Here is a 13,570-nt window from a genome sequence, read left to right as displayed (position 1 = left end):
AGCAGGATTCATGAGTTTGGATTTGAGTGCAGAAGTTTTATGCAGAACTTCGGGGGTGTAATTTCTGATGTATTGGAGAGTTCTTTGTGAGGCAGTGCTGGCTGGGGATTTTGGGATGGCTTTGAGTAGGTGTGGCTGCAAGAGGCATGTAACAGTGCCTTCATAAAGATTATGAAACCTCTTCAGTCTGGGGGACAGGCCTGTCCCTAGTATGTCAAGAGTTTATGGTGGGCTTAAAAGCATACTGAAACGTCTTATTTTAATTTCTTTGTCAGGGACCTTTCCTAGGTTCAGATCTGTACTGTCTCCAGATCTGATCCAGAATGCAGCTCCATTTAAGTACTCCAGTATGCCTTCTGCCTCACAGTTTGAGCTAAGTATTGAGTTTCCTTTAGCTTGCTCTTCCTAACAACAAAACTGTTCATAACCTTGTGACAAACTGATAAAAACGTGTCACTAGCAGTCACTATAGAAAGAGGGCAGAGAGATTACTCTCTCCTTGGAAGCAACCCAGTATATGCATGCAGATGACTCCTTACCAGGAGAACATGCTCCAGGAGTTCCAAGTATCCCAGGGTACATTCTGTTCCAAAGCGCAGGGCTCTCTCCCGAACTTCTTCACTCACATCTGGGTGATATGATGCTTGCTGAGGAAGCAAAAAACATTAGTACCCAAAACAGCTCCCACAAGAGAAGATCAACACACAGAGATGGGGGAAAGAGAAGGGAAGAGATATTTTGTAGTGTGCAAATGACATTTGAGCTTGATGGCCAGCCATTTCTGTTGTAAGCAAACAGCACTGGAAGAGCAGCAGAGCTGCAGTTCTGTGAAGACTCATTAATGGTGTTAGCTTTATGGAGAGATTTAACACAGCAATAGCACTGCTGGAACCATCTGTTTAAATATAGAGAGAAGCTGCAGCAGAGTCAAGTCTTTGTAAGGATTTCCACTAAGTATAATGTCTGGCATTTGACATAAGCCCGACTAATTCAACCATTTGTTTTTTAATAAAAAGTGAAACCTGCAGCCTCTTCAAGCCTTGTACTTTCTACAATAAACTTCTAGGAAACTTTTTTCTTGAGCAGAAGTACCACTTGTTGCCAAGTGAAAGTCCCCAAAACGTACAGCATTTCCTTTCACAGAACAGCTCCTTCCACTCCTGCAGCCTCTTATCTCCTGTTGGGATGGGGGATTATCTCACGGCTCACTTATTTTCAGCCCTTCCTGCAACCCGCAACATCCCGAGCCAGGGCCGGCGCTGGTCTCTGGGCTCCCTCTGCAGGGAAGCTCGGGATGAGCGGAGTACGGAAACGGCCCGCAGGAGCTGCCTCCGCCTCCTCATCCCGCCAACACCCTGTCTGAGGGGAAGGAAGATGGGAGGAACAGGACTGATTTTCCTCATCTTCAGCATACTTCAAACGAGCTGCCGAAACCCGAAAAATCCAGAACAGTTTAAAAAAAAAATTCAAATAGGGCAAAGGGCTCCCCAGTATTTCTTATGCACACATTGCAAAGCATCCCAAAATGTCTCTTCTGTACTTAAGTATTACTGTAATACGGGGAATTAGAGCAAGCATTGGTAGCAGGGAAATATAAAGTTCCTTTTATGTTTTGCATACATAGCCAAGACTGGTATCAGAGTATTTTGGGAGTATTTTTAAGGTTCAGTATATATTCCGTATACTTCACAGCAGCCTGAAGAGGTGACAGAAGTTATTTTAGGAAATCATTTTTGTAACCCAGAAACATCCAAACACAACACCAGTGGGGACTCGCAACAGAAATATCTTTTCTTCCAGCCTTGGACAGAAGGTCTGCCCAAACATCTCAGCCTGAAACGTGCCTGAAGAACCAGAACACACATTTGTTTCCTCATGCTGAGGCTTCCTTCATTCTCAGCCCTCCTCATCTCTCCACATGCTTTCCCAGCAGTATGCAGCCAGCACTACCCGCCCCTGGTACAACTCCTATCCCGTCAGCAGCGCTGGGTGCCTTGTGGAGGGAGGTGTGTTTGAGAGGGCTGCTGTGAGCACCCCCTGGAGCCATCTCTTCCCCGGCTGAACCACAGCTCGGCCCTGTCTCCTCCCAGGGCCTGTGCTCCAGCCTGGGCCCTGCTGAGCTGCCTCCGGTGCCACCAGCTGCAGCGAGAAGTTGCTTCCCTCAATCTACTGCCTATGGAACGATCTAGGTGATTGCTCACTTCCATCCCTTCCTATGGGTTTGACAGGCCTTTCATATCTGTTTTCTTTCCACCAGCAATCACTACAAATAGTGATACCATGTACAGGTTAATTACTGCATTATTTTATACAAATACGTAATAAAAAAAGAAATTGTTATCTTAGGGGCTGCTCTAACCTTCAATAAATGTAATTGCAGCATTTCCACTGACTTTAGAGTTGTCTCGGTACATGCCACAATAAGCAACCTTATTGTCTTTAGAATTAGCATCTGCTTATAAAAACAGAATTAGTAACGAGTACTGTAAATTCATCTATAGCAGACCAAGAACAGGCATCTATATAATTGCTAATTCAAATTCCTTATACTACTTGCCTTAGGCAACAGGCAATGAAATAGAACTTAAATTCAAATTCTGACACAAGGGAAGTCAGAGCTATGTTTGGTAAAATTCTACCATAGATCACATACATGCACTTTTGTCTTGGCCCAAAGGACATAAAAATCTGATCATTTATCAGTACTAATTCTACAGAGTAGCTTAGTATCACTGGAAACCCCTCCAGTATTCGTCAAATACCACAAACCCTAAGTCCCACTGCATCACACAGCTTTTACAGCATAGTGGGGCTAAGACTGCTGGCTCCTATCCCTAAAATTCAAGGAATGCAGCTTATAACAGAAATGCTATGTACAGTAATCAATTGGTAGAATTAATGGCATAAGATTTCTAAGACTCTGAGCAAAATGTGTAGAAACAAGATTTTCTAAATCAAGTCTAGTTAAACTGTGTATTTAAAATCTTCGTTAAATGATAGAGCTATTTTCTCATACATTTTAGATAATGCATAGAAGTAGTATTCTTGGAGACTTTTATTTCTGTTTCTCCAATAAATGCTCTTGGTCTTAAGAAAGTAGACAAGATAAAACTAGATCTTAGGCCACGGCACTGTATCATTACAGGCAAGTAAAATTATTCCCAGCCCTTTCCCTTCTGTAGACTCCTTTCTTTGTGAAAGCAATTCCCTGGGAGATCATGAAGGCTTTTCCAGCATCCCAAACCTCCACTGTTCCATTTGCAGGAAGTTTCATCCTGTTAGCCACTTACAATGCATGAACCACTTGGAAACCATTAAATTAACTGGGAGCAAATGTAAACATAAAAAAAGGAATGTTCATAAATAGATGTTCAAAAGTATTTATTGGGCTGTGCATGCATGGGAGTATCTTTGTAACATTCCTGAAAAAAGAGGATTCTGTTCTGAGAATTTGCTGCATGTTTGGAAACACAAATCAAAATGTGAAGCATGCAAAGTGGTCAAGAACTATTAGACACTAAAAAACGTGTCACAAAACTAAGTCAATATAAGAAGTTTCATTCAGTGGTTTTGTAGAAAGGTATTTCTAAATTATATTGGAAGTTGTACTTTTGCAAGAGGATTATTTTAAAAGCAAACATATTCCTTCTGTTTGGGCAGTATTAAGCTAAAAATTAACCTGGGACTGATGTAGGCAGTTAGGATTTGACCAAATACTGAAAATCAGACACCACACAGAGAGCACTATTATTTCACTGTCACCTTCCATACATGGAAAGACAAAAGTAAGTAACTACGATTTTCAGGCAAAGGCAGTTTGCTGCTACAGTCACTACAGAAAATCAAAAGGAATGAGATGTTTATAATCCCATTTCTTAATTATTTATGCCTAGATTGTTTTATCATCAGAACAAAGCCAAATGGCTTAACAGTCATTTATATAGCATACAGTGTAGAAAACAGGGCTACACTATTTTTATAGGGTTACTGCTATTATAAAAAAATTGCAATAAAAATTGCACACATTTTTGAAAAGCAGAGAAGAAATTGAGCAAACCAACAGGTTTAGTCAGGGGAAAAAGAACCACTAAAAATAGACCAGAGTGATTTCTTTCACCATTCCTATCACTGTTCTAGGAATACTGAAATTATATTTGTGACCACAGGAATATTTGTATATTTTACTACTTGCACAGATTGTTTGTCTTCTGACTGGAAACCAGGAAATTTCAGCTCAAATAAAATTCCTCTTTTTCACAAAAAGAAAACAGTGAATATTAGTGCTGGGGTTTTTTTGTGTGCATAGCACACAAAATCATTTCTGAGAGAGTCCCTTAAAATTATCTTACCCATTAACTTTCTCATATGAAAAGCAGAAAACTAAACAAAAAATATTATGTTCTATGGATTTAGAGGCACACAAACACAAGAAGATCAGTCTTAGGTAAGGAAGGGAATCTTTACCTTACAAGCTGTTAGCATGTCAGCTACGGCTTTGCGGCTCAGATTTGCTGTAGCAATCACATCCTCCTGCCTGCATGAGTTCCCAGCTGCAACAGCTTTGGCAGTTGCCATGGTGATTCCTTTCGTCATCCGGATTGATTCTTCAGGTGATGATGTCTTTTCTGGAACCTCGCTGGACTGAAACACCTAAAAGTGAAAGCAGAAGGAAAGTCTGATACCAGTCAACTCAAAGCAGAACAACCATGAGAAAGAGACAGCAAACGGAAGCAGCCTCCAAACAGCAGGAAATTAGAAACATATTTGGAGTACTTGGATATCATTCCTGCTTGTAATGGGCCTGGATCCGATAAGCCTGCTCACCTACAGACACCAGAGAGAAACAATAAGCTGAGGGACAGAGACAACAAAAAAGGTTAACCCATTCATCTCATCTGCATTTAACTACCCACATGACAGTTGTTACAGGCAGCTGTTCAGAACCTTACAGGATGAAAAGAATTACTGTTCCTTTCATTATATTCTTTTCTGATCCTGACTGCTGTTTAGGCTGGTCTACTCACATGAGGAGATCCTTCCCCTGCAAAGGCTGGACCCTACCAAGTGCTTGTTGATAGCACAGAGCAGTAGAGACTGAGAACATCACCACTAAAATATTCAAATGTGTCTTAAAACAGCAGAGGTGGAGCGTTGTCTCTTAGGCTATATTTAGTCTCCCTTAGAAGCCTAAAGATATAATTTTGCAGGGTGAATCATGTGAAAATAGTTCAAACTACTTGACAGTATGCACTACTCTCATGAATATTGGAATTCAGGAACTGTGGGAAGATGTAGGTAACAAAAGCTGCGCAACTACTTTGATCACATTTTCTTTTCCTGAGCTTTAGTCTGTATTTGCTTGCCATTCTTTTAATGTACACTCTGTATTTGCTTGCCATTCTTTTACTGTGCAGAGGCAATTTGCAGTGCACAATTAATCAAGTGGTTTCTTGACCACACACAGTGCAACCTAAGCTGGCCAGTGGTTTCAGAATGCAAATGTCTGGACAAAAAAAGAGCCTGGTCTGTCCTGTGCTCCCAGTTCCTAAGTTTTTCACTTCCTCTCTCCAGAAATAGAAGCAATGTTTAAAAATTAATTCCAGTTATACATGTGAAGACATCCCTCAATGTTGCTCAGATTCAGCCCCTGGAATTCCAGATCAAGCCTGACACATTTTCTTGATTACCTATGTGCCACCTTCTGTTTGCCTCATAAAAGAGATGACAATACCACAACCACAGATCCATCCCTTAGCAATGCTGACAAAAGCAAGAGGAACATTTCAAACAGATACCAACTAAACTGAGAAAGAAGTGATAATGCACAGTCCTCCAAAGACAGATCTGAACAGGTTTTAGCTCAGTTACACGATGGGATGTAACAGCCAGGCCTTCATGAGAATACAAGACGTGAGATATTGTACAGAACATGCCTGATCAGGAGGTTTGACCACTGCCATATGAATTCCCAATTACTATATACAGATATTTATAAAGAAAGCATTTTTAAATAAATTTCCTCATTACAACAGCTTTGCTCACACAGCGAAAACTGGATGTTTGATGGAGAGCATTTGACAAGACAAAGTTATGCCAGTGCAGTTATGGTGTAAGAATTGCTAATCCACAGACTATACAACAAAGCATTTCCTGCTGAAGACTGTGTCTACAGGGTTTTTTAAATAAAAATCCACTGTAAGTAAAGGAAGGAAAAAATCAGGCTTCTTCACAAACATGCAGGTATTAATTTATGTCACTCACTACTATGCCAGTAAAAAAAACCCCTAACTATACTTTCATATATCTTAAAGAGGAAGGAAAACAATTGTCATGGTATAACACCTAATTTGGGAGTGAATTCCACACTACCGTTAATTCGTGCTTACACAGAATATCAATAGCAGGCCATGTACCACTGGTAGGATCGTTTCATAATAAGGGAAAAATACAAAAAAAGATTGAACTGCAGACACAGTATAGGAATGATGCTGAGGGGACACTACCAAACCCAGGATCAAAAAAGTGAACAGCATCGGATCAGAAAAAAGTATCAGTAGTGAAAGCTTAAGGTCTAAGGAAAAAGGAAGCAGTTAATCCCAGCTTTGTATAAGGCCATACTTGCAAAACCCACTACGGCTATTTAGTTCTGTACCGTGAGCTCCTGTTTGATGTATTCAATTGTGGCCTCAAGGGCTCTTGTCCCTCGAGTAGCTTCATCTTCTACTGCTTTAACAGTCTTCAAGAGGGATGTGACATTTGTTACCATCACCTGAAGAAGAGAGAAGTGAAGACAATAATATGTGAATCCTATCTCCCATTTTCAGAGACGGCAGGGTATGAAGCAAGGCAAATTAAGCTGGGAAGCATTGTTACTTCTAGTAGGACCTAGGAGACTTCATGAACTCTACTTGCTACAGGACTAAATACCAACTCTTGTGTTGGCCATGATATCATGGTAATTAAACAAATAAAGAAATTAGTTTTCAGGCAATCAGAAATTGCTGAAGTCAAAGTTCCACATGTTTATCAAATGTGATTGAACAGACACTTTCAAATAAAATCTAAGAATAAGGTTTTACCTTGGCAGCGCCTTTCAGCTGGTACATGGATGGATCATCTGCTGGTTTGCTGGCAGCTCCTTTGGTAGCACCAATGAGATCAGAAAGGGCTTTTGCAACATCCTTGATAGCATTGATCAGAACAACCTATGGAATGAGAACTAGCTATAAGACTCAGGCAGTAAAGGGTGTCAGCATGAGAGTGTGATTTTTAGAACACAGCTAAAAATAAAAATCAATGTTTTTTCAAACATCTGCAATATGCTTGCCAGCCTGCATTTCACTGAGATCCAAACAAACAACTAAAGAAATACTAGGGATAATCTATATGGAAAAGTTGCAGGGTTAATTGAAAAACAAGACAGATAAAGCTGGAGAATGGCAAGAGTTTGTCAGCCTACACAAATAACACAGAGCAGAGTCCAGTCAATAAGCTGGATAAGCAGCTTTAAAGACCTGCAAGCTCTTCAGAACAAAAATGGGACGAGCCAGAGGTCCAATCACAAGTTAGTAAAAATGAGACAAATACTTTGCCAGGAGCATCCCAGCTGGAACACAATGGTGAAATAAAAGCAGAAGGGTTACACAAAGGCCTGATTAGTTCCACCCAATGCTTGAGCCTCTTGACTGTACTCTAAACAAGTGATAACTGAGTAAACCCAAAAAAATCCCAGAGGAGATAAACCATATTGTGTTGCTTAAAAGCATAAATCACACAAAGTTTTACCAATTGGAAATTGTCCCTGTTCTCTTTAAGAGTATCAGAAAAATCTTAAAACATCTCACCTGTGTTTCAGGATCATCAGATCCCAAGCTAGCTGCTCCCAATTTTACTACCTCAGCAAGTTGAGTGATGGTGTTAGCTGATGACTGAGCTGCTTGGGCCAGTTTGTCCTGACTTGAGGCAGCTCCAGAAACCAACAATTTTGTGTCTTCAACTAAAGTTTTTGCTGTTTTCAGGATGTTTTCCCTGTAGCAAAAGAAGAGGAAGCAGGGAAGGAAGTGGAAAAGGAGAAGAGAGAAAAAAAGTGTTTTCCAGTGTTATGGTGACTAACAGCTACATGAAAGAGCTTATTTAATCATCATGCCAGTATCCATTCATAACATAGCACAGGTCAGGGAGTAAGTTTAAAAAAAAAAAAAAAGACAACTATTAAAACAGTAGCAGAGCATTTGGGGCAAATGCAGAGCGGTGTAATAAAACAAGCCCATCTTTAAAAGAAATACATAGGGCAATAGCATCATAGAGCATTGTATTTGAATACTGAAAGAAAACCTAGCCATACTGTGAGAAAAGTACCAGCTGTTCAATGTCCACATTAATCAGCATATTGTAAAGAAACTAAAGTGATCATGGGTGAGGAAGGTGGAAGGAAGAATGGCAACAGGAACAGAGAGTGTGTCCTGGTCAGGGTTCCCCACCCTCTTCCACCCATATCTGTGTTTTGACATTTCAGGACAGCAAATCCAAAGCAACATCTGGGTAAAAGAAAAAATCACTTTGAGTATGTAGTTCACAAACAAGTCAAATCCCAGGTTTCCTGTTTCTCCTCTCACTCCCCTGCTTCATTCAATTTCATTCACAGGAATCCAGAAAGGTAAAATTTTATCTCCATGTGCCAATCTCTTCTGCCAGTTCCAGTGTTCCCCTGGCATGCACTCTTCCATCTTTTTCAGCAGCACTGACCTGTGATCTGCAAATGATTCGTTGTTCTCAGCATTAAGGGTTCCAGCAGTAGCAAACATGATAGTGGTGTCCAGATCTGCAATTATCCCAGACACAGCACTGGCTGCAGTAATACAGGCTTGTGTACCTTTGTTCCCTGCCTGGAGGGCAGATAAAACCAGTGAAACCTAGAAACAACATAAAGCAACAAGGTGGTCATTGAAAGAAAGTTGGTCCTGTGAATCATTACTACTCTCTTTATCAGCTTTAACTTTACTTACAAGGTACTGTCTACCCCTGCCTAAATTTGGAATTGTCACTACTCCTGGGATACATAATGATGGAAAACTGGTACAGCTGACAGCACACGAACGCAGGCTGAACCAACGCTGTTTGGTGAAATCTGAAAGCAGCTGACACCAACCCTCAATGTTTTGTGCAACAAAAGGAGAGAGAAGCCATCAAAAAGGTTCAGCAAAACTACGCACGCCGTTTGTTTGAAGGGGTGTTTCCAAGGAACAAGAAGCCCCACAGAGTTTGAAGATGCAGTTCTAGGCAGTTACTTTGGCCCAGTCCTAAAAGGGGAGGATGTTGCTACATGAAACCACATGTCATTGACCAACCTCGCAGTAACTATAGCCAGGGAGTGCCTCATAAGGCACAAGAGTCATCTCACATCTTAGGATATTGTTTTAGACCAATCTCCCTCTGATAGGAGGCTGAAGTTTTATTGCAAGGCCTGAGCAAGGACTAATCACAGGCTAATCCAGCACGTGAACACTGAACGCTTGAAAGAAAAGTAAGACCGTTGAGTAATTCAGACACTATTGTACTGGAATGCAAAGTTAAAAGAGTTTCCTGAATCCAGTTTGACTGCTTTACTCCCAGTGGAAGCTTGGTAGACAAACACCATGGGGTAACATGGAAGGCTGTCTCACCTTTTCTGTGACAGCACGAGCACATTCTATCAACTCCTTTTTGGTGTAGCTGTCTGTAGGGCAAATCTGGAGAGCTCCGGCTTTTTGCACAAGAAAGATACACCCATGGCCAAGTTCCTGCACCCGAGTCCTGATCTGGAACCCGATCTAGATGGTAAAGGCAGCACAGGGAAAAACGAAGAAAGAACAAAGCAAATAAGTAAATGTCATGCTGGTACACTGTGTCAATAGAAATAGAAACACTGTCTCTCTGGTGAATCTTTATTACCAATATTCCACCCACGACTACACCCTCTGCAAGACCAGAAAAAAGGAAACAGATGTAATTTCACCTACGCATGAAGCACAACCCTATAAAAGGCTCACTGATGAAACAGGGCAGGAGTGACCCAGAGCCCAGGAAAGAGAAGGGATAAGGCAGGTACCCGAGTCAGACATAATTCAAGCAACTTCACATTTAAATGCAACTTCATCCTCCAGAACAGCCCTGTCAGTGTGAGCTGCATTCGAGGTAAGTGCAACACGTAAAAAGCACGCATTTACTGTACACTGCTGAAACTGGGTCAGAAAGTAATTGACTCTCTTTGCTTGGTTTTGAACCTTTCAGAGTCTCCACTCTCCAGAATCAACTACATCCATGCAGAACATTGAAATGTGGAAAATCCTGCTATTACTGCTTCTGATTTATTAATAATCCTGCATCCTAAGACGTGTGGTCCCTGTTTCAAAACATGATAGTTGTAGTCCCTGCATGTATTCTGTCATTCAGGTGTGATTTGGGATTAATAAATGAGCAGAAATCACAGCCATTAGTATCACAAAGGGAATTATTTCAACCTCAGGCACAAAGTAACGTGCAGAAATGGTAATTCAATTTTACAATATCGAGCCAAGTGCAAGCTGTTGCTCTTCACGTAGCACAGAACACTCAAGCAGTGTATCAGCAGGATGTGTAAGCACAAAGTCAAAAACTCTTTGAAGGACTTTTATGTAGATAATCTGATACATCTGGAGAAGGTGAGATACCCTCTTACCCCATCATGACAAAGTTTGTCTATGCTCCAGTAAGAAGAGAGGGGTGAAAGAGCTGTGCAGTTGTGCTCAGAGAAGATACAGCAACTCCCAGAACAACTGAATACAACTGAGGGGAACAGCCCATCCTCCTCACTTAGCACGAGGCAAGACGCTTCTCCCACATCATATTCCAACTCTGAGCTATGGGAGATGTCCTTCAGCAAAAGATACTTGTGCTCTGACTGCTTGCATTAATCTCACTTTCAGGATAGGAAGTTATACTTAAAATCACTTACAAGCAAGATAAGAAAAGCATATACATATTTGTAACTTGTAAAAACATGCAAGATTGAAGGAAAGCCACATAGTAACAAGTTAAGAGTTTTAGGAGTTTTCTTTGTATTTTGCAAGTTGCCTGTAAGTGAAAGCCCAGGTAATTTAGGAGGTTCTGTTACAGTCTATGGAATTATCCACTTTTATCCCAAGCTGTTTCTTTCTGAAGCCAGACAGAGATTTTGACAAAGGATTTCTGTTCTTTGATTAGACAATTCTTATAACAAGGACTGTCACCTTTACTGTGTTCTTCACAGTAAAAGAACATCCTTGTTAACACCACCGTGTACAGAGAATAAAGAGGTCTAAAAACTGCAGACCTCCTCTGGTTCTGCCGTAGCTGCAGCCATTCGGCCCTGGAGAGCCAAATGCCCATAGTCATTGGTCATTTGCGATGCAAGTCCTCCCAGCTCCTCCGGGTTAGTAACCGACTTAGTCATCTGAAAAAAGAACACAGGCGAGAGAAAAAGAAAATTGACAGGCATGAGAATAACTTGTTAATACACCCCCAGATTAGAAGCACACTCATCTGTTTGGCCACGCTGATAAAATGGGGTAATCCACTTGCCATGGAAGGGACCTGTCCTCCAGCAAGAATTCCAGAGGAAACTCAAGCAAACATGCTTTATTAGAGTCATGGGTAACCAGGCAGTCACTGAACACACGGAGGAATCAAAGAGCAGCAGTTAGAGCCAATCCTTCACTCTTTGAGGGGCCATTGGCCAGGTACAGTTATTCAGACTGGGAAAGGAAGTGGGGTTTTTGTGTCACAGCCACCTTATTTTGTCAAAGGTGAGCTAAGCATGATCACTCAGCTGAGACATGGGAGCATGAAAAAAATCTGAGCACCAACGCAAAACACATCTCCGATGACGGAACAGGATGGAGAAGGAATAGGCAGGACGACACAGAATGTCTCCGTAGGATATCAGTATAAATAACTGAATCTCTCTTTAGAAAATTCCTGCCTTTTAACATAGATAACACAGATAGTTCTTCTGTCTCAAATTAATGTAAGCAAAAGCAACGGAGGTCCATCCGTGGGACAAAACTAGTTTTAGATAAATTTCTACTAGCATAATCATGGACCCATCTTGACTGCAAGAGCAGTCGACTTTGAGAAAAATCCTGTCTGTAGCACTCATGAACAGTCCTCTCCATTCTCTCAACAAATTAGCAACCACAGTACTGTTCCAAGGGAAAGCACATGGATGCATTACTGTGAAACACAAGTCAAGAAAAATCTCAATTCAACTTTTTTCTTTTATTAAACCCAGGTGAGTCATAGAAATGCAAGAAAAGGACAGTGTAGGATGCTGATCTGCATTCATTCATTAAGCATTACAGGGCTCTGAAAACACTGGCGTTATTTCACAGGCTTAGTGAAACAGTAAGTGTGAAAGGGTATCCTGAAGTTGCTGATAAACAAAAGGTGGCATTTCAGCCCAGTTAAATGGGCTGATGAAAAAGCACATGGTTTGCCTTTTATTTCTCCTTGAAAATGAGCCAATTAAAGAGCTCTTGTGCAGAAGAGCCACAATACAAGCCAGTGCTCCTCCCGAAGAGGACCCCTCTATGATCACACCACTAAGACGAAAGAGTTAAATTGACAAAATCATCACTCCTTTTGCTCCATTACCCCTAAAGAGAGAGGGTTATTGAAAATCTGATGATCAAGAGTGTCTCAACACTGCACAAATAATTCCACATTCCTTATGTACACAGAGTTTGCACCCAGTTAAAGTAATTTCTTACCATTTCCTGTGCTGTTACAGCAATGGCTTTAGAATATTTCACCACAGTGGTCTGATAATCAACAAAAGTTCCTTTTGGATCTGGAGGTGTACCTTCATCCAGCTGCATGAAAGAGGGAAAAACACAGCATTAAAAAGTCACACTAAGCAGCATACTTTACAGGCAATAGTAAAATTATATATTCAATTCTATGACCTCCTCTCTCTCAAGATACTCAAGTGAAAACAGTGCACCAGGATGTAGAGAGAAGCTCAGCAAATACTTGAGCCCAGGTTATGAGCATAGAAGATGCTGAGAATGTGCAGTGCAAAGTTTTTGAGCATGAGGTTTGCTTCTCATGCAAGGTCAAACAACCTCTCTTCTCAGCTAATACAGAAAGAAAGGTGCAAAAGTTATAAACCAAAATGTTCATGCCAGTAGATAATGTAAGATTTCTTTATGTGCTAAAGTTGTCAATCTTTAAGTCATGACAGGAAAAGCCAAATATTTGGATTGAACTCATGTACACTTTGCAACTATACATCTTCAGCAGAATGCATTACAAAGCATAGCACAGCATTTCAGGCTTTGACATCATCTTCTCTGAAAGTAATTTGCTTCACAGTTAGCCTGCTGTTCATTTAAGAGACTAACATGAAAGATAAGGAAAAAAAAAAGGAAGCAAAAATAAGAGGTTACTTGACCTAAGATGAGAGTTAAATGCCAGAATATTACTGAACAAAATATTTTGTAGGAATTCTACTGACAGGTACCGTATAGGTTGCAAACGTGAGCACCATGGCCCACATCAGTTTTATTTCACAATA

At 40.8% G+C, this 13,570-nt stretch overlaps 1 protein-coding gene across 5 annotated transcripts in view; it reads right to left on the bottom strand.

Annotated features, from left to right (window-relative positions):
• The window catches only part of TLN2 (talin 2), a 187,224-nt gene that overhangs the window by 20,783 nt on the left and 152,871 nt on the right, over window positions 1–13,570 (bottom strand). For all 5 annotated transcript variants that reach the window (XM_048318039.1, XM_048318037.1, XM_048318041.1 and 2 more), the window contains 9 exons: window positions 12,765–12,866; window positions 11,330–11,449; window positions 9,663–9,809; window positions 8,746–8,912; window positions 7,845–8,028; window positions 7,080–7,205; window positions 6,653–6,769; window positions 4,465–4,650; window positions 540–647 (listed from right to left, as the gene is read on the bottom strand). In XM_048318039.1, the coding sequence (XP_048173996.1) occupies window positions 540–647; window positions 4,465–4,650; window positions 6,653–6,769; window positions 7,080–7,205; window positions 7,845–8,028; window positions 8,746–8,912; window positions 9,663–9,809; window positions 11,330–11,449; window positions 12,765–12,866 (1,257 nt within the window). The remainder of the gene's footprint in view (window positions 1–539; window positions 648–4,464; window positions 4,651–6,652; window positions 6,770–7,079; window positions 7,206–7,844; window positions 8,029–8,745; window positions 8,913–9,662; window positions 9,810–11,329; window positions 11,450–12,764; window positions 12,867–13,570) is intronic.

Source organism: Corvus hawaiiensis, chromosome 13, assembly GCF_020740725.1.
Source record: "Corvus hawaiiensis isolate bCorHaw1 chromosome 13, bCorHaw1.pri.cur, whole genome shotgun sequence".
Taxonomy (NCBI): Eukaryota; Metazoa; Chordata; class Aves; order Passeriformes; family Corvidae; genus Corvus; species Corvus hawaiiensis.
The sequence above is the reverse complement of the archived record's forward strand: the minus strand, read 5'-3'. Positions and strand labels throughout refer to the sequence as shown.